We start from the raw sequence: 24,192 nt of genomic DNA, 5'->3' as shown, positions 1-24,192 counted from the left end.
TAGGCCCACGGTAACCTTAAGCGCGCGCTTCGTTTTCCATGGCCTTGTGAACGTGGGATCTTGATATAAACTCGACATCAAGCACCGCAAGAATGTAGCACGTACAATCAACTCCTTCCAAGAACCTTCACACGGGGATTAAATTACCCGCTGCCGGGAAGCCCCAGATCCAGCGCTTATCAGTGCCGCTCGACACTTCAACGCTGTCAGTTAATCGCCCCTCGCGCCCTCGCCAAGCCCTCCTCAACGCCGCGACAGTTGCGAAAGCGTTCTCCATGGCAAAATATGGGCCACTCTTCGTTTCCAGATCTGTCTTATCGTTTCTCAGTCAACAATGGACGCATTACTCGCCGGGTAATTAGAGACTAGATTGTGAAACGCTGTTTTACTTTCTAAACTGTGCTACTCACAGCATCGCGAATGGACCGCGAGCGGCAAACGGCGCCGCCGTGCCTGAGCTCCAAATGGAACTCTCTTGACCAGCCCAAAAATACAAAAAAAAGACGGAAGCAGGAACACGACAGTTCACAATGATTGGTCGTGTACGTCGTTTTAATATTGTCCAAGAGTGAAGCTAGTTTTACATCCGTTGCATAAAGACGGCATCAAACAAACAAAACAAAAAAGATTCACCAGAAAGAACTTCTTCCGGCAAGCCGCCTGCTTTCCTGTTGACCTTCAAGAAGCAATTCAACATGTACTACATACACCACGTACACGAACACATTGATTCGGGACGCCGCAGTGTTACAATCACTTCGACACGAGTTCCTCTACACGCGATCCTGAATTTGTACAAGTTGAACCTGCATGCCTGCCTTAAATGTTGAGTTGCGGCCTCCTCAGTCCTAAGGGGGAATACGCCAGAGGGCGCACGTGCAATGGCACACAGCAGACAGGTGAGTATAAATATGCCACACTTTTACCAAGAATTTCTGGTTGAGTGCTGTGTACAAATGTTACAAGCTCGTCAGAAGTATAGGCAGCCGTCGAACTTCACGGCGCAAGAAAAAAGTATTTTAACCTGACCGTCAAATATATTACAAATGACTATGCACGGCTTTCCACCATGTTTAGAGACGACAAGGGTGAAAAAAAGAACTATGGCACGAAAAGATAAATAAACTATAAGCAACCGTTTTATAAACTCTTTTTGGAGCATTCATACTAGTTTTTGCGACACGCAGATGTGCCTTACTCCTTTATACTCAAACGTAAGTAGTCAGTCTTTACGTTAATGTCCACAACCCCCAAGGGCAGTGAGGACTCCAGGTAGCATTTTTCTTGACAATAAGTTCCCGCCGCCAAGAAACCTAGGAACACACAAAAAAAGGACTACAAAGACAGATGGCAGAATGTTTAAAATTGACGGTCACTTGCACGGGCGATTAGGTACATAACTTTTTCTAACCACTTAAAAGCAGCACGTACACGCGCTTCTATACACACGTCATAAATACAGAGCACAACACGCTATCATTTCCAGCACTCTTGGAAAGTCGGTTCACTGGCTTACTTTGAATCACTTTCAATATGTGCAGAGTACCGTGCACCACACCAGAGTCGCACATGTGCCAGCTAGTGGCGGTCGCCACGCCTTCAATAGCCACTGCTTGCTGTGGAGAAATAGCTGCTTGATTCGCTCATAACACTTAACTAGAACGCAAAAACCTAGCAGGCAGTTCGACCGACAAGTCTTGGTTCAATTGCTGCTCTTAAAATTTTTCTTTCTTCTCTCGTAATCCCCTGTTCCGACCTTCCTTTAGGTGACTGATTTATCCATGCAAAACATGGAGTACATTGCCGTTACACATTCCAGATATTTGGTCAGGCTAAGCTTTCGCTACTGAGTTGGTCTGCCATGTGAGGTGTCTCTTTAGAAGTACTGAATGACTGATTTTTTTTTCTGCGGATATTCACGCAGTAAACTATGCAGAAGGATACGGAGGTGATTACAAAAGCTATCGACTGACACAAACGCCAGTTTCACTGACCATTAAAATCCATATGCGATATTTGAATGAAAACTAGTCGTGTGGCCAGCCTAGGAAAACAAATATGTGATGGGCAGACGCTTCCTATTCTGGTAGCTACAGGATAAGCCCTTTCAGATAGAATTTTCAAATTCCACAGCCCATAGTTCACATCTTTCAGCAGGAAGATTATTATAATACTATTTGAATTCTGCGTATTATTTAAATTTTGCACGTTTGGGAAATGTTCGAAGAGGTTCGCGAATCGTTTAATATTTAATTTGATCTTGGGCGATAAATGCGCACACTTAGAGACGAAACAAAGTGACTTAATGACTTGAATATAAAGAAATGGTAAAGAATATCGCCATTCTGAGGTTAACTTTCACACCTAATGACTGTTTTAAAATAAAGATATAAGCAGCAAACCCCCCCTTAGATGAGTCTAGAGAGCAAGCATTGATCTGTGGGTTTCGGATACTGCCTACTTTGCTTTTCGGATATTTGAGGGGACAAGGAAGTGGGAAAAGATATCTGTTCCTTGTATTACACTTAATGAAAACAACGCAATGTCAGTTGCGTAAAACTGCTGCAGCATAAAAGCCAAATAAAAAAGCAGCATAACTGTGATATTCATACACCGTGCATACAACAAAAAATGCATAAAAATAAAAAAAAATGATTTGTAATCACTACTTACAGATATACATACGCCACCTGCTTCAATTTCACAGTCAACGAAAAGCAAATGCAATTTAGAATTTTCCCGCACGAAATACAGTGTACATGTTGTGCGCACATTTTGCCACAACCTTCATTGTAAACATTTTCACCAAGCTAAAGACTCAACAATTTCTTCAATGTTTGCAACACTGTACAGCAGAAGCATTTGCGCAGTCAGGCTGCTTATGCACGGCTTGCAGCCAGTGGAATGATTCACCTTCTTCCTTGGCACTGTGGTTCCCCATTCCACTCAAAGAACACATTTATAAGGTAAGCACTTACAACTAGACAACCTTCTCTTAAGCACTGTATGAAAATCGTAATGCAGGCACATGTTAATTCTGCTCACAAAAATGGTCCCAGCGACCAACTTTTGACCAATATTCACATAATTACTACCGAAATTCTCGATTTACGTGTGGCCCACAGCCCTTCACGTTTTTTTTCTAATAAGGATGTGCGTGAATGGTACTCCTCATCACAATGTGAAGCCCTTGGCGGGTGATTCGCACAACATTGGCTGCCGAGTTCATTCTTCCAAGCTTGCAGTGCCAGTACTCGAGCACTTCCACGGCCGCGACGTGATGCGGTTACTGTACAAGCGAGCGACTTGAACCGAGCCCTGTAAGAAAAATTGGAAATGTTGCAGAATGGAAATCGCAATTCTTAGAAGCAATTAGGAATGAGTGACGTGCTGTCATCCTATGACAGCACAAAGGAGAAACAGCGATTGCAGTCTTTAGTGACAAGAATAGGGACACTTGGCAAGACATCTATGCGAAAGAAACATGCAATGGGTATCCAGACGACATCCGAGAAAAACATGTTGCCTTTCTAATATTCCTGCCAAGACAACCTCAGCAAGGACTGAACTGAAAAACTATGGACAAGTTCATAAATACAGCAACTGTATTTCACGTGCGGAAGCTCATTGCACGGGAGCTTCCTCTAAAACTGAAGTTATAGGGATGACAGGCAAAAATAAACTTGCACGGTGTGGGCACTCTGATAGTGGATTTACCAGGCGCCATGTTATGTTTAGCAGCTCTTGGAGATAATAAAGGAATATTCGTATGATGTGCACCAAATTATTTCGAATGTTATAAATCTATGATCAGCAAACAGGAAAAATATCACTTGGTATCAGCTTACTTTTGCAAACACGTACATTGTTATCGTTTCAAGGATTTTTTATACCATTAAACATGCAAAATGTAATCCGTTAGTAGAGTGAAACGCTGTCTCTGCTGAAGAATATGTGCAGCCGTGTGAGACAATTTTCAATCCAACAAAATTGTGACTAAAAAGCATTATTATTGGGCGAGACCGCAAAGTGCTTGCTGCAGACTGTATATCGATGCCAAGCAACGCTATTGTTCTTTCTCGCACCGCTCTGTTTTATTTGCTTAATATGTTCATCCCTAGTAGTTGTACGAAGATTGATGAAATACTTAATCACTTCTTATAGTTTTACACATCCAATACGTATGTGTGAAATGTATGTGGTTAGCCCAACACAGCTATTCTGTTGACTATATGCAATACAGTTTCCAACCCTTTGTATTCAACAAGTCATATTTCGCGTAAAAATAGCCAATGTAGCCGCCATACGACACAGGATACATAAGAAGCTTGCACTCGAGTAAATACCGCCTTGAATACACTAAAATATATCTGCACCAAGAGCAAAACACTACCATTTCGAAATGGCATTCCCACATTCTTTTTCAGCATAATCCATTCCTAATGAAAACAAAACATTAAATGCAGTACTCTACTGGATTACTTATCCTAGAATATCACGCATCCAGGTTTCTTTCTCAGTTTAGATAGCACGTGCACGGCTAGATATACGTGGGAAGAGTCTCTGCATGTCCCGAAATATATTTATGTTCTTTCTGCTGAACGTCGCGAAGATGCAGCACCACGGCACGACTAGTTCAGAAGAACACATAATCGGTAGAATTTCCACAAGCGCAGAGTTGCACAACAGACGTTTACCTTATAACACAGTTTCTTTAAATACGTACTTGATGAATCTTTTACGGTCTGCGCATCTTAATTTGGCCCGATAATATACTTGCATCCTTTCAAATAAATGAAAAAGTTTTCTCCGCTGTCACCGTCTGCACATGTATCCATTTTCCGCGCAGTTTCCATGTGTTAAAGTAATTGATTACCGAAACTGCGTCCTTCTGCAGACCAACGGACAATCGCGAAATTTCGAAGCGCCCTCAAGAAGCAAAAACGGAAGCCTCCGGCTCTATGTTTTGCTTGAAAAGAAGTTCAACCCATGGCACGCACGCCGCAACCCGAATTGCTTACGGCCGTATTACTTAATCTGGCCCCTTTGGCTGGATAATTCCTGTGGTCAGTGAGGAGGGTGCAGGTTCCCGTCCCATATCTACGAATTTGACGGGAAGAGGCCTATCTACAGCGCCGACGACACTTTGCTTGGCATAAATTCCCGCTCTTCATTCGTTCATTGTCGACATATGCAGTGCATGAGCCTTTAGGAGAAATATTTACCTCCAGGCATCCTATATGAATACAGGGAAATCCAAAGCCATGATGGTGCCCGACAAATGAAAATACACTGTGGGTTAAAAGCTGGATAAAACAAAGTAAGCTGGTTCAGACAGGCTGGCCGCCGTCTCGATGGATGGAACTATCTCTGTCAATGGCAGCGCCTCGGCAAGTTAGCTGTAATAGTTTAGAGAAGTCACTTGGTTTTTCTTATAGTGACAGGAAGATAATGAGAGCCCAGATTTATTTTCCTTCCAGATAGCCTTCGCCACCAGCGAAACCACGTGACATCACTATACTGACCACTTACGGTTAACACGCCAAAGATGACAAGGCCGCGTATGACTTATAGGTCCACATATGGAAATTTAGGCCAGCCTGTATGAGGTAAGCTGGCCCCAGTTCATTCGAGTGTTATCTAAATACATGAAAATGAAGAAATCGTTTTGCTAGGCATCCACTGCACTGAATTCGATGAGGTTTGTTGCATGCAAAAGGAAAAGCGAAAAGCTACGACTGTAAGGATGATACATTTTCTTGGGTCTTCCTGCTTTTACTTGCATGTTGAAAACCGGCAACATTAAGAAAAACTGAAGGATCATGTTTACTGCTATATAACTCGGTAATAAACAACAATGTAACTATTTTGAATTATCTAAAGCGGACAAAATTGATTCATTACACACAAGTCTGAGAAAGCAAGATATATTGTTCAAGAAAGGCAGAGGTCGGCCTGAGCTAGTGTGTTCTAGCCGACAACTCACATTATGAAGTAGGTATAACACTAATCCGGTAGCAGGACTTTCACAAAACCTTCGTATGCATAAAAGCAATTTCACATAAACTGTTCATTCATATATCGTGTCCGCTTCAAATTCTCTAACCGATGTTTTTTTACAGAACTGCGATAACTCTTAGCGGTGCAGAGTTGCGGACTTGAAAATTTCGTGCTTGTTTTTTATACCACACCTATTTGCGGTAGGCTTCATAAAAAAAACATTGAAGGTGTAACACAAAATGCTGCTTTCTGCAGGCTGCAGAGTTCACATAATCTCGTCAACGCAACCAATTTAATTAAAAAAGCTTCAGCTATTGTCTAATGAGTATTTCTGTATTTTACACAAATTCGAATACGGAAAGCGTAGTTGCCCTCGAGCTAAAAGCTCCCTCTCAAAGAAATGCAATTATGCAACACCTACGAAACTTTGAATCAGCCTTATCGAACTAATGTACGAGTTTGCGCGCACTTCCAGCACATCCCCCGCCAGGATATGCCTGGCGTCGATTTTACATCATATAGTTGTACGAACGGCATCATCGTGTTCAGCCTTATTTATACCCAACGTGTGACTTGACCACGTGATGCGAGGCTGAGCTGTCGGCCGCCTACAGCGTTATGCTGGTAAGCACAAGGTCCCCATGAGTGCTTCTTATACGGTTAGGGGGGGGGGGCTGCGACTCGGGCGTACCTAGTAGCTGTACCTACATTTTATTGCAAAAAGATATGATTATTTATCTCTACGCGTAGAAATTTTTCGTAGCCGGGGCATTTCTTACAACGCAAAACCGCGTTATTTCGTCTTCTTTCGCTATTTACTCTCTTCATAATAGTTAAAAAGTTCTCTGCTCAGGATTAAATTTCGCGGCATAACATTGACAAAAATGTTCCTGTTGCCTTCCAAATGTGAGCAGAAGCAAAGAATCGGAAGTTATCAGTAGCCTTCCAAACCGGTCACGTTTTCCATGCCGCGTTCGACCTCTCCTAAGCCCCCTCTTTTCTTGGTCAAGGGTCTCACCTTGACGGGACAAGCTCTAGAAGGCATCGCCAATCCAGTTTCTTGCGACCGCGATCCTAAGCTGCACAGTCTCGATCAGAGCAAGCTGCTACTTCCGCGTAACTGCCCTAACCAGACATGTCGCTTAGACCTGAAGGCGCTAGTCACAGCGGGAGCTTCTTTTTTTCAGAAACGCGACACGTTTCACATGCATTATGACCGGCACCAAGCACTTGTAAAGTACCAGCTCTGCATCAGCTTTGATTCCAGCCTAGAAAGCCACCGACGTGCTTCGCTTCCGGCAAATCTCCCAGCAAATTTCTATGTATATAATGACGACTTCTCCCTATTTTTAAGTGGTCTGCACCACCTTCCCAGGACCACTGCTCATAAACGTGGACACAACATGTTCGATAAAGATGGAAGGAGTTCTAGTATTAAATGTGTTAAATGACACCCTAAGGAAATTCCCACTGGAAAAGGGGATGTGATCAAAGGATGCCTATTTATCAGACATCTTGAGGATACCATACCAAATTTTAGAGCGACTCGCATAGATATTCTAGTCGATGTAGTGTTAAAAATCCTTCTTTGAGCATTGCGGGGCAAAATCACATAGAATGAACTACCGCTTACAAGAGATGACGGCTGAAACTGTCTTGAAACTTTACGTAAACAATATTACACAATTTCTCAACTAGCATGAATGAAGAAACTTGCCGCACGGGTATAATAAAAAAAATGCTTGAACAGTGCATAACACTTCTTGGTATATTGTCTCGTGAACACATTTTATTATATATAACTCAGACCCCTAGCAAATTATCTGTATTACCTACATTGCGCTTTGCATTATGCTCTAATTTACAGCTCTTAGGTAGAATACAATCAGCTCACATGACAAGTAAACACACACACTCACCACAAACTTGCGTTTCAATCCAGGTTCTTGGCGAAAGTAGACCAGAGCATCACTCGGAAACCTCAGCAATGGAGAATGCGCCAGCTCCATTTCAACTGGTTTTTCACAGTTTTCGTACAAAGTTACTTTCTCTCGTGTCAAGGTGACACCAATCCAAGTCCAGCCGTGAGACTTCTTCAGTGCTTTAGCTGAAGCTAGCATGAACTTGACATGTCGCACATCAGCAGAGTTCAAGTGGAAGGCCTCATCTGCATCATCGGCCCCCTGCTCAGTGCCATCTGCTTCGCTGATATCGTCAGCAATGTCGAGGTCCCGCCTACTTGCTTTGCCAGCTCCCTCATCTTCGTCTGACAAAGGCATAGCTATAGAGTCTGGCACAGTGTAAGAAAGCACAAAGCGCCGGGTCCTAAAATTGACGGCAACCCTCACGAGAGGCGACATCTTTCCCGGTAAGTGAATACTGAACAATGTGGCCACGCTGTGGCGATTAGGTCGGGTGACAAAGATGGCTGAAAGTGCTCCGCTGCTCGCCAGCTGGTGCTGAAAGCTTGACTCGGGCTCCAGAGGGATCTGGACAGCGTTCAGACCGGAGAAAAGTTTCCACGCCGGAAGACTAGAGATCGGGCCTGTGGTACGGCCCACTCCTTTGTGCAGTGTACTGATGTTCAGCATCTTGAGGAGATCCAACTCTGGAAGGCACAGGGTTAGAGGGAATATCGTTAAGTACAGCACTAAAATTGGGATACACTGTATATGCGGTTCACACTCCTTGCGGCTTGTGCGCAAACAAAACTTGCAACCTGCCAACCTGTCAACATTGAAAATCGTAAAATCCCGCTGACATAAGATCAGGGCAGAAGGGCAGGAGTTAATGCTCTCTTTGAGCGCCCGTCTTTTCACAGATACAAGCGCACTTTGTAAAGCTGATTTAACTTTAACCGCCGTACGCGGATAGCTACAAAAATGAAATGACAAGCAACAATTTTATTTTAAGTGCCAAAGAAATTTTTAGCGACTGCTTCAGCAACTCGTTGGAATCAATAAACTTGCTGGAATTAATAACCCATTTAGTATTTTTTCACCGTCACGCGACTTCGAACGCAAGATTCGGGGACTGGCGAGCGAAACCGTTTCACTGGCACAAATTGTTTTTAGTTAAACTTAACGTAACGTTCGTAAAATCGAATGAACTCATATTCGTAAACTCCATGTAATGTTCTGAAGACTTGACATGTATGCAATAATTGTCATCTGCCGTGCTTGAGTTTTCTTGCTTGAAAACTCTGCGCTCGCTTCTCTCCTGCCAAAAATGCTATGCCATGCTGATAACACGCATGTTCGTGGACTGGAAGTACCATGCGCGCAGTGTTAAAGAAAGCAGAGGCACGCAGGATAATTACTGTTTGGATAAATGCTGACAGCCGAAGAACGCAACCTTTTCTGATGAAATTGTATATACCTGTCGACTACAATTACAGTGCTGTTCGCACCTTCCTAACTATATCCCTTCTGCATCAGCTGGAGTAATTTTATGCGTTCACATGTAGCCAAGTATCTGCTCTACACCTCATTTATGGACCATTCAAAAGAGCAGCCTGAAAAATGCACGAAAGAAAATGTATGAACCAAAAATGCATTTCACTGGAGCGCTACGAGAGCAGTTAATCAAAGCTTGCTGGTCAGAACGCAACTCGTCGTTGAAGACCCAAAAGCAGCAATATATCATTAACATAATGTGTAGGTAGAACACATAAATTTACGACCATGTACAATCCTCAGCATGATGCGGTTAATGAAGGTGCAAAAAAGAAAAAAAAGCAACAGGTTGGGCGGCACGCTCTAATCCATTTAATGAATGACCACACAGGGCACTTAGTTATTGTTCGGAAAAAAATGCGCTACTTCGTGGGGAACGTTAGAAACACTAACACCAAGCCTTATATATTTAGCAGTAAGTCCACCACATTCATCACTACAATATCCCTACGCATACTGAGTTTTCATACGTTTTTTTTTTCCAACGAGTGAATATAGGTAAATATTTGTGAAGTGCGGCAATAATGTTCGCAATGACACAACCGCCACTCCAAATCAACTAATTTAGGTTGAACTCGGGAAGCTTTACTACATTGCAGTTCTCAACACAGATTGGTGTCGATCTTGCTGTATACAAAGTTTTTTTGCGCTTCGATCTTACTTGAAAAGTCGAATGCAGGTCAAACACAATCAGGCGCAAAACTGGCACGACCATTATTTGCCTACTCGGGGATAATGAAAGGTAAGATAAGCTTTTATTTAAGAAAAAAATAAAGAACGAACGACTGCGACGATTACATTCTAATTAGTCCAGGTTGCTAGCCAGGGCCAAGCTCCAAGACAACGATTGCGCGTTGCTTCTGTGCGGTTCGAACGCATACGTCCGGGTATCATTTCAAGTGCTCGACCCAGACATTCCTGCCGATTCAAGTGCACCTTTTCATGTTTATCAAATCTATCACAGCGCGGTCAGCGTACGAAAGTGCGCTCGACCGACGCCAGTGCGACGCACTACAATAGCGTCCACTTCTGCGCGAATCAAATTTCTTTTCTGCAATTGGCACTCGCGGCACAAACGGATGCCGAATCAAGAGCATATTATACGACATGCAAAACACCCTCCCAATTTCCATCCAGCCCGATCGAGAGACGTGAGTGAAGATTCAAAAAGAAAAGTCACGTACCAATTGTACCCGGCGGTACCTTGCTGCGAAACGCATCGCCGGCATCGGCGAAGAGGACGCCCGATGGGGCCAAGCAGAAGAGAAGGGCCACGAAGACTTGACTAGCGTGCAACATCGCGGACACTCAAACGGAACACGCGCACTGCAAAGTCACACAGTCAGCGGAGAAGCGGTACCGAGAAGATGACTTGATTGTCGAGCGCTTTTGAGCGTGGAACACAGCCGCAGCACGAACTGCGCGTCGGGTCACCCACGCAAACCGTAGAACCGTGAATGGTGGCAACAAACCGCACGCCGCAGAAAGCCCGGCCTCCGCCGGCAGCTTGACAACAACCGCGGTCCCCGAGGTGCTAATGACGGAAAGCGTGTGCGGACTCAAGTGCTTCCTCGTCGCTGAGTCGCGCAGCTCCGTCCACGCTGCATCCATACATGTCGGCGACGCAGCGTAGAGGACATCCCTCGTCCCATGTGGCTCGGTAGCAACTTGCGACGGGGCGCACGAAACGTGCTGCAGCCGACTGCCAGACACGGCGCAGGAGAAAAGAGAACCGGCAGCCACTGCGAACCGGCTGCCCGCGCCGAATTGCCGCTGCCCAACGACAACAAACCCGCCGCTTTATCCCTGCGAGCGGTCTCGAAGGAAAAAACGAACAAAAACTGAAAGACCCGGGTGAGCGCGGCCGTTTTGCGCATGCGTCGGCCGCTCGCCGGGCGTCCGACCGCAGCGCTGGTCGATGAAAACGGAGGGCGCCCAAAGTAGGACTTCCCCCTCCCAACGTGGCTTCATCCGCCGCGCGGCTTCCGAGATCACCGGCCTAGCGAGAAAATAGCCTTCCGCGCGCTTGCCTCAGAGTGCAGTTCCGCACAAAAATTAATAGAGGGAACTCTGGCGCTACGATCGTTGACCTACCATGCGAATTAGAGGTACTACAAGCGTTTGTGTCGATCAGGTGTTCTTGTGGCGTTCATTATTACGTTTTATTTTTCCCAATAACTTCATTTTTCTAAACACATGAAGGTAAGTTTCCGCGCCATGTATAATCCCATAAACTCCTACTTTTTACGCAGTGTTGATGATACGTAAAATCACTTGTAGCCTGGACTAAGTTCGAGTAAATCGATGTACTATAATACCCTTCGAATATGTCCTAACCACTAGATTTCTACCTGCGACAAATACTAGTGCTAGTATTGCACATAGCAATTTTCAGCTGAGTACATTATGGCAAGAAATAAGCTTTTCTCGCTGATAGCATGGAAGCGACGTTATATCGCACGATCTTGGTGCAGATTTCTTGATTTACCTTTCAAAGTGGGCTGAAACTTCGCGAAGCACAACCATAGAGATGCAAGCATGCCACAAAGAACAAGCGCTTATTAGCAATACAATTTTATTGACAGAACACCAGCCTGTTGCTTTACATCCACGAGCTCAATCTCATGTACTGATGTATAAGACGAACAAAAACTGTAATACCTGAGCGAGCACTGCCGTTCTGCACATGCGTCCACCTGTATGCTCCTTTAAGGACGCTGTTTTTTTCATATTGGGCAAAAGAGCGCACTGACAAGTTCATTTCCTGTTTACCTACAATGCTTTCATGATCTCCTACCCTTTTTTATATGTCGCTTATTTAAACAAGTATTGTATACTTAAACTACCAAGGGCTCGGACATACTTTCTGCAAAGAGAAACACTTCATTATGATTATCCACCATTGTGATTTTTCAGCGCAGCTTAACGTTGCATCACTTTGTTTTCTACTAACAAGATTCAGCTTCGGCGTCAGGCGGAACACTATAGTGTGTCCCACGAGGAACACTCCTAAAGGTTGTACCCTCAGCTTATCTTGTCCAAAGCAATAATAGTCACCTATGTTGCTCGCACAGGCGCCGACTACGAGGAGGGGGGGTTCAATAAGCTTATTAGAGGGCGCTCCTTTATGATGTGCGTGGGCGCGTAGCCGCGTGGTATTTTTCATATTTCATGAGATTTGTTTGCCAGTCGGGGAAAAGTTGCAAGCAATTCGTACGTCGCTGAAAACACAGCAGTTAGATGTTGTTGAAACTCATGGGAACGGACAAGAAGAGAAAGAAGGCGGCGGGCTCCAGAGGCGCGCGCGCTAATGAAAAGCAATAAAGAAAAAGAAGAATCTTGATTTCGTTCGCATCGAACGCAGTTGCCTCGTCTCGTTTCTGCGACATGGTGCCGTGACCAAAATAGCGGCTACTCCTCTTCCGACTGACCACGGACTACCAGAACGATGGACTGGCCACAGAAGACGGACGAAGAGGAGGCCCGAAGGTGAACCAACGGCAGCGAAGCGTGACATAGACAGCAAGGAGCGGCACGGACACAGATGGCGACGAAGACTGAGATGACGGCTCGCCGCTAGAATCTGTAAGCGACCAGCAGTTTCCTCAGTTAGTCAAGATGAACAGAGAAGTGATTTTGAATAAGCGAAAAACGCTGAGGACGCAGATAACCAACTTAGTGAGCGATGCTAAAAAGAAACTGGAGGAAAATCAGGATCCTACAGCGATGACGCTGATAGCCAGCCAGATTTAAGGTATTGGAGACTCGCTAAAGAAAGCAGACGAGCAGATGGAGAAGTTCATAACAGCCAAAACAGCTGACTCGGAGTTTGCGAAAACCACTGAGTACGAGTTAAAGATAATAAGTGCTCTGCACAGCATCAACGTGTACCTTTCTCGACAAGAAATACGGGAAACAGCGAGGGAGCAACCCAACTTTAATGACGAAGCTAGACAATCGCAGCAAGCAACAACAGTGAAGCTACCAAAGCTAGAAATGGTGAAGTTTGACGGCGATAAAATGAAATGGCAGAGATTTTGGCGGCAATTTGAAGGAGCTGTACAAGAAAGAACCGACTTGAACGAAAATCAGAAATTTATGTACCCTGTCATCACTAACCGGAAAAGCGGCAGCTGCCCTAGAGGTACTACAGTTTTCCAACAGCAACTATGGGAATGCCTTTGATCTACTTAAGCAGAAGTACGGAAAAGATGACGTGCTGGTAGAAATGCATATGAAAGAACGAACTAACTTGAAAACAGTGGCAAGCTGCAACGACCATGGTGGTTTAAGGAAGCTGTCACAAAAGGCGCAAGTGCACATACGTGGATTGGAATCCTCAGGATTGAAAAGCGAGTCCTATGCATCGATGTTGCTTCCGATCTTGAAAAGAGCCTTGCCAGTGGATCTGTAGATTGGATTCCAGTTAAAACAAAGAGAAGTGATTAGTAGATCTTCAGCACAAGATCAGAACGTGGCTTTACGTCAAGAAGATATTCTTAGGCGCTTGATGAAATACATAGAAGGTCAGGTAGACTGCAGAGAAGAATTGTCGACAGAAAGGAGAGAAAGCTACGCCAACAGAACGGAGAGTAAGCAGCAGAGAAGAACTGTTAAGTTTGAAAGTACAGCTACAAAGTTTTTCATATTTTGCGAGAATAAGACTCATATTACTGATGATTGTAGGGATACGATGCCTTATGAAGACAAGAAAATGAAGCTCAACGAGACAAACAGATGTTTCCGCTGTACCAGGCCTCGCGATACTGCTAAAATATATAAGGCAAACATTAGGTCCAAGATATGTCAAAAATGGCATGCGACGTCTATGTGCTGAAGCAAACAAATGACAGCACAGTGCACAGCATATACTCCTGATGAGATTGAAAATGAGGAAGAGAAAACATCTACTTGCCAGTTCATGAACCTCTCATCAAGTGTTTTTTCTGCAGACTGCAGTTGTATTAGCAGAAGGTAGAAGGCAGTCATGTTATTGTCGTATTCTGTTGGATACTGGCAGCCAAAGATCATTCATACTCAAAAGCCTATCTGAGAAACTTGGCTGTAAAGTTAAAGGAAAAGAAAGGCTTACGATAGGATCATTCGGAGGAGGTCAAAATTAAAGTGTAATGAATTCGGTTGAAGTCAAACTGAGAAGTGCCTACAGTACTGAAGAAGTGTTATTGGGAAGCACTGGAGGTAGACATAATTTCAAAAAGAAGATTACCGTGCCTGCCTATATCACTGCAAAAGAAGTATGAAGAGGACGAATTCAAGCTGGCTGACGGTTTATGTAGAAGCACATCCTGCATGGAAATCGGACTACTTATTGGATCAGACCAGTATTGGCAAGTAATGACAGGTGGGATCCGAAGACTAGAAGAAAGGTTGACAGCAGCAGAAACCACGTTCGGCTGGACAGTACAAGGTCAAGCTAAGATATCAGCAACAATAATGAAGAAGACAACCGTAATGGTACTTGACGTCAACGTGGATAACCCTGAAATACAGACAGAACTCAGACATTTCGGGGATATTGAACCTCTAGGCATAAAATTCCCTGAGGAAGAAACCAAGAGACAAGAGGATGTGATTCAGCACTTCAAGAGGCATTTAAAATTTGAAGAGTAGCGATATTCTGTCAGACATCCATGGAAAGAAAACTTGGAAGAATACCTCGGTGGAAACGATGATGGTGCATGCGGCCAAGAGAGCTTCCGAGGACATCACAGGGGACTCACGACAGCTCCATCCATTGCCACCATTGTAGAAGAGCCCACCATTCATGCAGTTGAGGGTACGGAGGAAGCCGCGGTATCCAACGTCACATTGATCATCAATCCAGCACCATCGAACATTACTTAAGTAATCCAGCAACCTTCAACAGAACAACCGAAAAGCGAAGTCTTGAATCTCCTTGCGACTGCGATCGGTGTCGATGCTGACGACTCCCATCAGGATGACGTCACGGGACAGGAGGCGTCGTCGACGAACACTCTGTCATTTCGCGAAGTGGACACCATGTACGAGGACACGTCCAGCACGCCCGCGCCATCTAAGTACACCGAATCACCAGGGCTCCAAACCGTAGTTGAAATAGTCGAGGACTGTTTCGAAGTCATGGATGGAGTAATTAAAACCGAAGTATGCTCGGCACACACTAAGTACACCAAGGTACAAGGAGCTCAAACTGTAGCGAGAATGGTCCACGACTGATTTCACGTAATGGATGATGTAGTTCAAAACAAGCCACGCACGTCCCCTAAGATAAATGCAATGCCTAAGAGAAAGGCCTCATCTGGGCTATCTACAGCCGAGACAAACTCGAGGTCGTCACCAAATTCTGCCGTCACAGGTTGGTATAGGCGAGAATAAAAAGTCTCGAAGCACCAGGAGGTCCTTGGGATCTGGAAAGTCCACATCCACCGGTTATGTGCGTTCAGGGAAGTGTCGAATGACCAATTTCGATTCCTCAGATGCATACTGTCATGTATTCCGAAGGTCTACAGGGAGACGAGGGTTAAGTTGCACCATTTACAGTAACAACACAAGGACGTTCAAGAAGGCCAACAGAGACATCAATCGTATGATTAAAGAACTACAGGAAGAAGTATTTAAAAGAGCAAGCCAAGGAGATCAAACAAAATGGAAATTGAAATACATCGCAGAACAAGCGCCTTGGTGGGGAGGCTTTTATGAAAGGATGGTACGAAGCATGAAACCAGCAACGAGGAATGTTATTTGAAAAAGACTGTTGTCAAGAGAAGAGATGCAAACACTAACAACTAAAGTTGAAGCTATCCGTAATAACAGACCGTTGACCTATGTACACAGCGAACCGGATCAGCCTCTACCTGTTGTGCCGGCTGATATAATAGGTGGAAAGCATAGGATTAAACGCATAACCGAAGGTAAAAAAAGGTCAGCATAGAAGAAATGTGGAGAAATAAGCAAAAAATCACGAAAGATTGCTCGAAAAGATGGAACAGGGAATATCTGAAAGAACTGAGAGAGAAGAGTAATGCAAGAAAGCAAGTAATGACGGTGAAACAAAGAAATATCGTTTTGATCGGCGCACGCACTCCTAGATCCTTCTGGAACCTGGCTAAGGTCTTTGAAGTATATTTTGGAGTCGAGTCGAAGCCGCGCTTCTGTCTCCTGAAAACGAAAAGAAGACTCGTTCGGAGACCAGTTCAACATCTTTACAAACTTGAAGGCTGCTTCCAATGATGAGAAGAAAGCTTTTCGCGGCCGGAAGCTGTTGAAACTCATGGGAGCGGAAAAGAAGAGAAAGAAGACGGCGGGCTCCAGAGGCGCGCGCGCTAATGAAAAGCAATAAAGAAAAAGAAGAATCTTGATTTCGTTCGCATCGAACGCAGTTGTCTCGTCTCGTTTTTGCGACAGATGTGATTCGGGGATGCCTACAAATGCCTCATTGACACTTCGATAATTAGGACAGTACTTCTCGAATTAGATAGTTAGTTGCAATTGTCGAATTAAATTTTAGCAACAAAAGAATCAATGGCGGCTACTCCATTGTACTGGAAACAATATGCAGTAGGTTTTCTTCGAGCAACGCAACTGCTCTTAAGTCTTGGTGCATGATAATTGGGACCCGCCGTTGTTGCTCAGTGGCTGTGGTATTGGCCTGCTGAGCACGAGGTCGCGGGATCGAATCCCGTCCACGGCGGGCGCATTTCGATGGGGGCGAAATGAGTAAACACCCGTGTACTTAGATTGAGGTACACGTTAAGGAAGCCCAGGTTGTTGACATTTCTGGACTCCTCCACTACGGCGTGCCTCATAATGGGATAGTGGTTTTGGCACGTAAAACCCTGTAATTAAAATTTTAATCATAGTTGGGACGCCCTGTATAATTGACTCAGTAACCGAAATGAGGCCAAGCCGGATTCACTCGAAATCAGAATCAGCAGCAGTCATGCACAACAGCGCTTATACTGGGACTCATAGAATAAGAAATAAAGACTGCGGGGCAACGCGAACCACTATTAGTGATAGTGAAGTATACGACAATTACACGAAGGAAGATTACGCCTCCGAGAGACGCCAGTTTTTTGGTGGAGGAAAAGCACTCAGGCTGTGCAATTGAACTGTCTCCTACTATGAGGTCTTCTAAATTCTCATATAAGGCCATCGCTTCAGTGAACAATTCATCGGTGTCACACGAACTTTCTTCAAATTCAAGAAATAAACACACACACACACACACACACACACATATATATATATATGTGTGTGTGTGTGTGTGTGTGTGTATAGATAAATATATATATATATATATATATATATATATATATATATATATATATATATATATATATATATATATATATATATATATATATAGGGTTAGGAAAGCTGGTTGCTCCCCCCCCCCTGGGAAAATAACTTTCCGCCTATAGTTGCGCGCCTTTCGTTTTCTACAATGTGCATACGTGGTTTTTCCAGGTCATGAGCGGCATGCGTGTTATCAGCGTTATACAGCATTCTTCACAGGAAAATAGCCAATGCAGAGTTTTAAAGAAAGGAAACGTCAGCAAGAGAGATCGCGATGATTCTACGGGGACGATCGAGACGTCCCAATGTCTGTAAACGTTTTTTTAAGCGCAATGTTAAGCCGGAAAGGTTTCTCGTGTCCTGCAACGACTGCACATGACCACATCAGCATAACTCTCCAGAAACCAACACACCCAGGGCAAAGATTATTATAAGACTCTTAGGTAAAACGTAACATACTGTGAAACGGAATACGCTATGGTAAATAACATTTATTGCAACTTCCTGCTATTGCTTTATTACCTCTTACATTATTATTACCTACATTTGCTTTATTACGTCTTTATTCTATATGACGTCAATTTGTTTACAATTCAAGTGAGAATAAAGTGTTATGTTGCGCAGGTTGTTTGTTTAGTTTACACTTCTGTCACGCGAAATAGTTCAATGTTACTGTAAGTGGCGACATTAAAGAGAACGAAAAAGTAATTACAAAAGAAGTACGGAAAAACACCCCTTCAGTGATTCTGCGAAATAAGCATGCACCGTCACGCAGTTTCGTAACGTCTGCCCGTGTAATTATTACATGGAACAATTTACATTCCAAGTTAACCTATGGCACCATGTAGTGAATGCGGAAATCTTTCTCTGCACAAAGTCTGCTGAAAAGTCGCCATAATGCGATGAATTCCATGACCTCACGCTGTTGCTGAGGTTTGTCTGCGAAATTGAAGCAAGCAAACATTAGTCCTCATGTTCCCTATTATAGGCTAAAAATTTCACGCAAAATAAACTCATAGTCTAAAGAGAGCTATAAACTGATGCAGTGCTCGGCTTAGGTCTCTTGTAGAGATAAAACTGTTGCATAACTATAATAAAGGGACCCAAAAGCAATATATTAAATCAATTTACCCTGCTTTCAAAGCATACCTTGAATATCTTAATGTTGTTATTTCTTCATATAAGGCTGAGTGTATTGAAAGAGAGATTAAAGATAGGCGCTCCACCTTTTATTCGGAGTGAAAGTCCAGCGCAGGTAGGTCATTGCGAGGTCATGCATGGATTTAAAAGATTTCTTCTTTTGTTTGCGTCGTTTCGGTTGAAACTTTACATAGGCGCCGCTCAGCTCTGGAGCCTGCGAATGAAGACCGACATCACTCGCCATGAGGGGCGACTCGCCATCTTGGGCTTTCAACAAAATGGCGAGAAATACGCCAGGCTGCCGGAGTACGCGACCACCCCGAATCTTCTCGAGACAATTATGTAGATCTTCAAGACGTCTTCAAGAACGTCAAAGTAATTATTGCAGACAATGGACCAGCGTTCAGAAGTGAGAAGCTGCACCAGTTAGGTTAGTGTGAGAAACGTCGCACTCCGCAAACCCAGCACCTTACCCTCCTGTGGCTTATTCTCCGGTATAATTATCATGATCGCAGTCCTCAGACTGTTCATCAAGGTATATCCATAGTTTAAGGGAGGCTAAAAAAGCGCCGTAGATGCAGCAGTGTCGCAATACAGCAGGTCCTACACCGCAGGCATTGGGTACAGTTCGCACTTTGCTGCATTCGGTACTATTCGTTGGTTGCCGGCTGATCGTGAACTGGGCCTATTCAACAGTGTTGATTTAAAGGAACACCCCAAAACCTAGTTACAGCGACAGACATACTGGATGACTTTGAAGATGCACTTTGATCATCACAAAACAGGGACGCCAGAGGTCGACCCTGAATCAATGAAAATGGCGAGGATTGGACTCAGACTCCATTCACTAGTCCATACAACGTTTTTATAACAGCTAAGCAAGAAGGAGTGCTGAAGACCATCCATTATAATGGATCAAGTGGTAGAACTGAAGAGGTACCTGTGCTACCATATTGCCAGCGTAAGAGCAACAATAGCGGGCCGCAACAGCGTAGCGACCCACGTTGCCAGTGGCTAATGGGCAGCACAGACGAAAAACACGAAGGGAGGCTCGCGTAACAATGCATCGTTGCACCGATTGAGTAACTATGTCCACATAGAAATTTTACAGAACTTTTCCTTGAAGCTCTTTAAGTTCAATCGATTGCCCCTTTAGAATAGTGCGCAGTCCATCTCTGCCAGGAGAATATTAACGAGGCCCCAGCAAACACTTATAAAAACCGTGACGTCACGAAGAGCTTTTGCGGGAATATCGAAATGGCGTCGCTACCCGTATTTTGTTTCATGTATTTTTTTCTGGCTTTCCTGACGTTATGAGTTATATATTTTTTATGATGAACGAGTAAGTTGCTACTAGAGCCGAAATAAGTTTCCCTGTAGTGTCTCTTTAATGCGTATATATGTATAGCGAAAAAAACGAAAGTTCTGCGGGATTTTTGCAAATTTTCAAATTATCAGTGCTGTCAGGCCCTTAATGGGTTCCGCTATCTTGTACGTAGCCCTTAAGGGCAGAACATTATGGCCACTTGACTGTGACAGTGACGTGCTGTCGCATGCGCAACGCAAGGACTAATGTTGTGCCTGCCAGACGAATTACTCATCTTCATCTCATATGTGAGGCCGCTTAACATGCGCTGCATACTCGCTTGACTCGGAAAAAGCATATTAGAATAAATAGTCATCTGGAAACAATGCTCACTTCCGCCATCTTGGCTGAGGCGCAGATCCGAGGTAGGCCGTATTCTGTGAGGCTTGAGGTCATCGGTGCGCTGACTATTCATGACACTAAAGTAAAATATTGGCCTTGACAATTCAGCGAATAATGAATAGCAAACGTCACTGTGCTGCAAGGAGTGAAGGACGTCAAGCTTATTATTATTGGCAGTTATCATTGTTAATATTTATTTTTAATATTTTTATTTGTAATGCCGCTTCAAAACTGAACAAGAGACAAGAGTTAGTAAAAAATGGAAACACAGTTACCACGTTTTGCATAGGAGAAATGTTTTACCAACACCCTGTAGTAATAATGAATTGTGAGTTACAGTATTGTGAGTACAGCGAGCTGTTTCACCTTTGCAAATTGGTTCAGGCGGCGATCCCGGTAGGCGCATTGCTATGAAAACGAAACCCATTGCTACTCTCAAGCCCACGCTCTTAAGCCCACGCCACACGCACGCTTGCGGACGCGCGCAAGCTCGCGTCCGCGCGCCCACGCATGCGCAGAGAGTACGGCATGGCTCGTACGCGTCGAAACGCGGCGCGACCTCTGTGAACAGCTGCTCTCTGTTATCGCTCGCTTGGCTAAGTCGCGCGCCTGGCTACGCAGCTACGGTGCGGTATATTCAACTCTCAGTGAAGCAGGTTTATATCGTGCAAGGAAGTGCTTACATTTCATTTTTGTGCTGATCAGGCAGCCCTGAAAGTATACCGATAGCCTTTATAGATACCGAAACATTTTGAAACACTGTCGATAACAAAGTACGAAGTGGCGTCTTCCAAGGCGTCTATGAGTGCGCGCAGCGAGCGCGTGCTGTCGCGCGGATGGAGGCGCGTCTTTGTCGACGCAAACCACCATTCCTCGCGAGTCGCGGCACGCGCAAGGCACGTGGACGCCATCTTGCCCGCGTCTGCAAGCGTACGTGTGGTCTGGGCTTTGGGCGCCCGTTCCTGCGTCGAGCGTCGCCGTTCCCTGCGTAACCGAGAGAATGAGCGCAGCGGATGAAAGAGCGAACGCGAAGCACAACGGGGGATGAAAAAAGCGGCGAAATTGAACAGTGCGCGAGGAGGAAGGCAGAGCAGGAGGGTGCGGCGGCAGCTTGAGGCGGAGAGCAGAGGAGGAGGGTATGGCGAAAGAGCCACAAGAAAAGAGTAGTGCCGCGCAAGCGGCGACAACCGCCACGAGATGGTGCCAGAGTAGCGCACTGTCGTCGGTTCACTGATAACTTCTTTATCTTTCTTCGATCCCTGATTTTCACCGGCTAACAACTATTAAACGTCAATATTCGAGGCACTATGCACCTGCATGTATCAGAATTCATTGAATGTTACAGATAGTTCTATCCGTTGAATGTTGCCACAGAAGCTTTTTCTAATCGGATTGCAGGCGCTACTCGAATTGTGTAGTATTTGCTGGAAGCAACGTGGACCCCAGCGATTACACTGGAACCTTCGACGAGTCAATGCATAAACGCAGACGCACTTGAACCATAGATAAAATTTTCGACGATCGCCGATTCCGCTACATGTTTGTCTTCAGTTCTTTGCCTGAATATAACGCGAAATGAAAACACGCATAGAGCTGCACACAAATTTCGCATTAGGAAGTATCGTAATCGTCGGTGAATTTTTTTTCGGCCACGCGCGCTCCGATCCCGCGCGTTGCGTTTGCCTAAAGTTAACGTAAAGAGCACCAACGCCGAGGTGCGAGTACCACTAAGAGACAGCGAATTCAAAGATTAGGGTCGCCTACCACTTTTGTTTCAGTAAGAATAAAAATTAACATTTTGGGAACGTTCTGGCCTTCTCCAAATTTTTTAATCAATTCGGAATAAGTTAAGAGCAAGATGCGTGCCGGAACAACTCTCAAGGTGTTTTTTTTAATTTTATTCGGAAAACTCAATTTACCCAATAAAATGCACGTGCTTTGTTTTAACATGGCTGCGCTTTGAGATAGTCTGTTGAATACATATTATGCTATTGACAATTACTCATTACTACAGTGACTATTGTCATAGTAGTTACAAACACATCTGGGAAAAGAGGTCAGTTAAAGGCTACTCTAACGTTTGAATATTACATACCTAAAGAACAATTTACAGGATACCGTGTTAAGACCTTTCATTCATTTCCAAGCCATTACTTCTAGTACGTAGCGTTAAACACGTCTGCTCGCTGTTCCGTACGAGGAAACACCAAAGTTATGGCCACACAGAGGCCGTCCAAAATTCTAAGCGCAAAAGGGGCTTTTTTGTTGCCATAGGGATTCCACAACATTGCGAGCGAAAATTTCGACAAGTCTGTGAAGATAGTACACGCCTTCCTTGAAGGTGGATTCATACGGCGCCTTGAAGGGCTCGTTGAATCCAGTTATCAAACAGCATATCGTTCATTGCCATCGAATTAAGGCATGATTTTGTGCCGGTGGGCGATTTAATGCTTTATGCGCCCATTGAACCAGCAACCTATTTCCACGTGCGAGTGTATAACTCGAACGTAGAACACGACAGCGATGAGACTGGGCATACATACCGATCCACTGCGATTATACAGAAATATTTGCTGCAGCGAAGGAAGAGAAAGAAGTGCGCAGAGCTCACTGGTGCTCAGGGCGTCTCGCTGTTATGCATTTTTTACGTTCATGCCATTTTCGTCAGAGTCATTTCATCAAGGATGAGTGAGAAGATGTTCCCACGACCACCTGAACAAGGTCAGTCGTCTACTTCATCGCTCATTTTTGGACGATGTGCCTTTGGAAGCTCGGACCAGCTCGATTGCTGGGAGAGCTCAACGCCAGAAGCCATGGACTCTGACAGCGAGTACACCGTAGTCATGGGCCGCCGTATGAAGACGATTCGCCGTATGTCAACTGAGGCGACTTCATCGCATCAGAGTGAGCAAGAATCCTTCATGGTTTCTTACGTGCCGCTTTCGATGTCACACAGCATGAACTCCCTCAGCAAGCCGTTTCTAACCGCATATTTTGAAAGTGTGGCCCCTGGACAAATTAACGAGATCAGGATCAACGCTCGCAAGAACATCCTGACAATAGATGTGAAAAATTCCGCAATACTTGAGAAGTTAAAGACCATTCCACAGTTAAGCGCAATCCCCGTCCGCTCCTTTATTACGTACGGGAAGGAGACAACAACTGGAGTGATTTCCGACGTGGAACTTGAACTCAAGTATGCGGACCTCAAGAGTGTTTTGAGGTCAACGGTGCGCATTCTTGAGATTCACCGCTTGGGGCACTCCCGATGTATAAAGTTAACGTTTGCTTCTTCGACATTACCAGCGTCTGTGAAAGTGGGCTACGAGGCCTTTTCAGTGCCGGAAATGTCACAAGATAGGACACGTGAACGCTGTTTGTAGAAGCAAAGCCACCTGTTCACGTTGCGGCGGAGAGCATGATACCACCGACTGTGAGGCGCCCTCATTTAAATGTCCCAACTGTACTGGCTCTCACGAAGCGACTTTGAAGGAATGCCCGAAGATAAACAGGAGGATCGTATTCTTCGAAAAATGGCAAGAGACCAATCTTCACGTAAATATACAGCTCAATCTGTTCGCCAAAGTGACG

At 44.6% G+C, this 24,192-nt stretch overlaps 2 protein-coding genes across 2 annotated transcripts in view; both read right to left on the bottom strand.

Moving 5' to 3' along the window:
- The window catches only part of LOC142564592 (uncharacterized), a 207,114-nt gene that overhangs the window by 122,749 nt on the left and 60,173 nt on the right, over nucleotides 1-24,192 (bottom strand). The gene's annotated exons all lie outside the window — the stretch shown is intronic.
- On the bottom strand, nucleotides 535-11,277 carry LOC142563684 (uncharacterized). The gene is made up of 3 exons (XM_075674278.1): nucleotides 10,640-11,277; nucleotides 7,920-8,608; nucleotides 535-3,318 (listed from the first exon to the last, which is right to left on the bottom strand). The coding sequence occupies exons 1-3, from the start codon at nucleotides 10,752-10,754 to the stop codon at nucleotides 3,226-3,228; spliced, it is 897 nt and encodes a 298-aa protein (XP_075530393.1). The 5' UTR covers nucleotides 10,755-11,277; the 3' UTR covers nucleotides 535-3,225.

The sequence above is a fragment of the Dermacentor variabilis genome, chromosome 11, assembly GCF_050947875.1.
Source record: "Dermacentor variabilis isolate Ectoservices chromosome 11, ASM5094787v1, whole genome shotgun sequence".
Taxonomy (NCBI): domain Eukaryota; kingdom Metazoa; phylum Arthropoda; class Arachnida; order Ixodida; family Ixodidae; genus Dermacentor; species Dermacentor variabilis.
This window is presented reverse-complemented; position numbering and strand designations above follow the sequence as displayed.

Coding starts and splice junctions, on each gene's coding strand:
- LOC142563684 (XM_075674278.1), bottom strand. CDS start 10,754: ATGTTGCACGCTAGTCAAGTCTTCGTGGCCCTTCTCTTCTGCTTGGCC. Junction 8,609..10,639: donor GGTACCGCCGGGTACAATTG/GTACGTGACTTT, acceptor TGTGCCTTCCAG/AGTTGGATCTCCTCAAGATG. Junction 3,319..7,919: donor GATTGAAACGCAAGTTTGTG/GTGAGTGTGTGT, acceptor TTTTTCTTACAG/GGCTCGGTTCAAGTCGCTCG.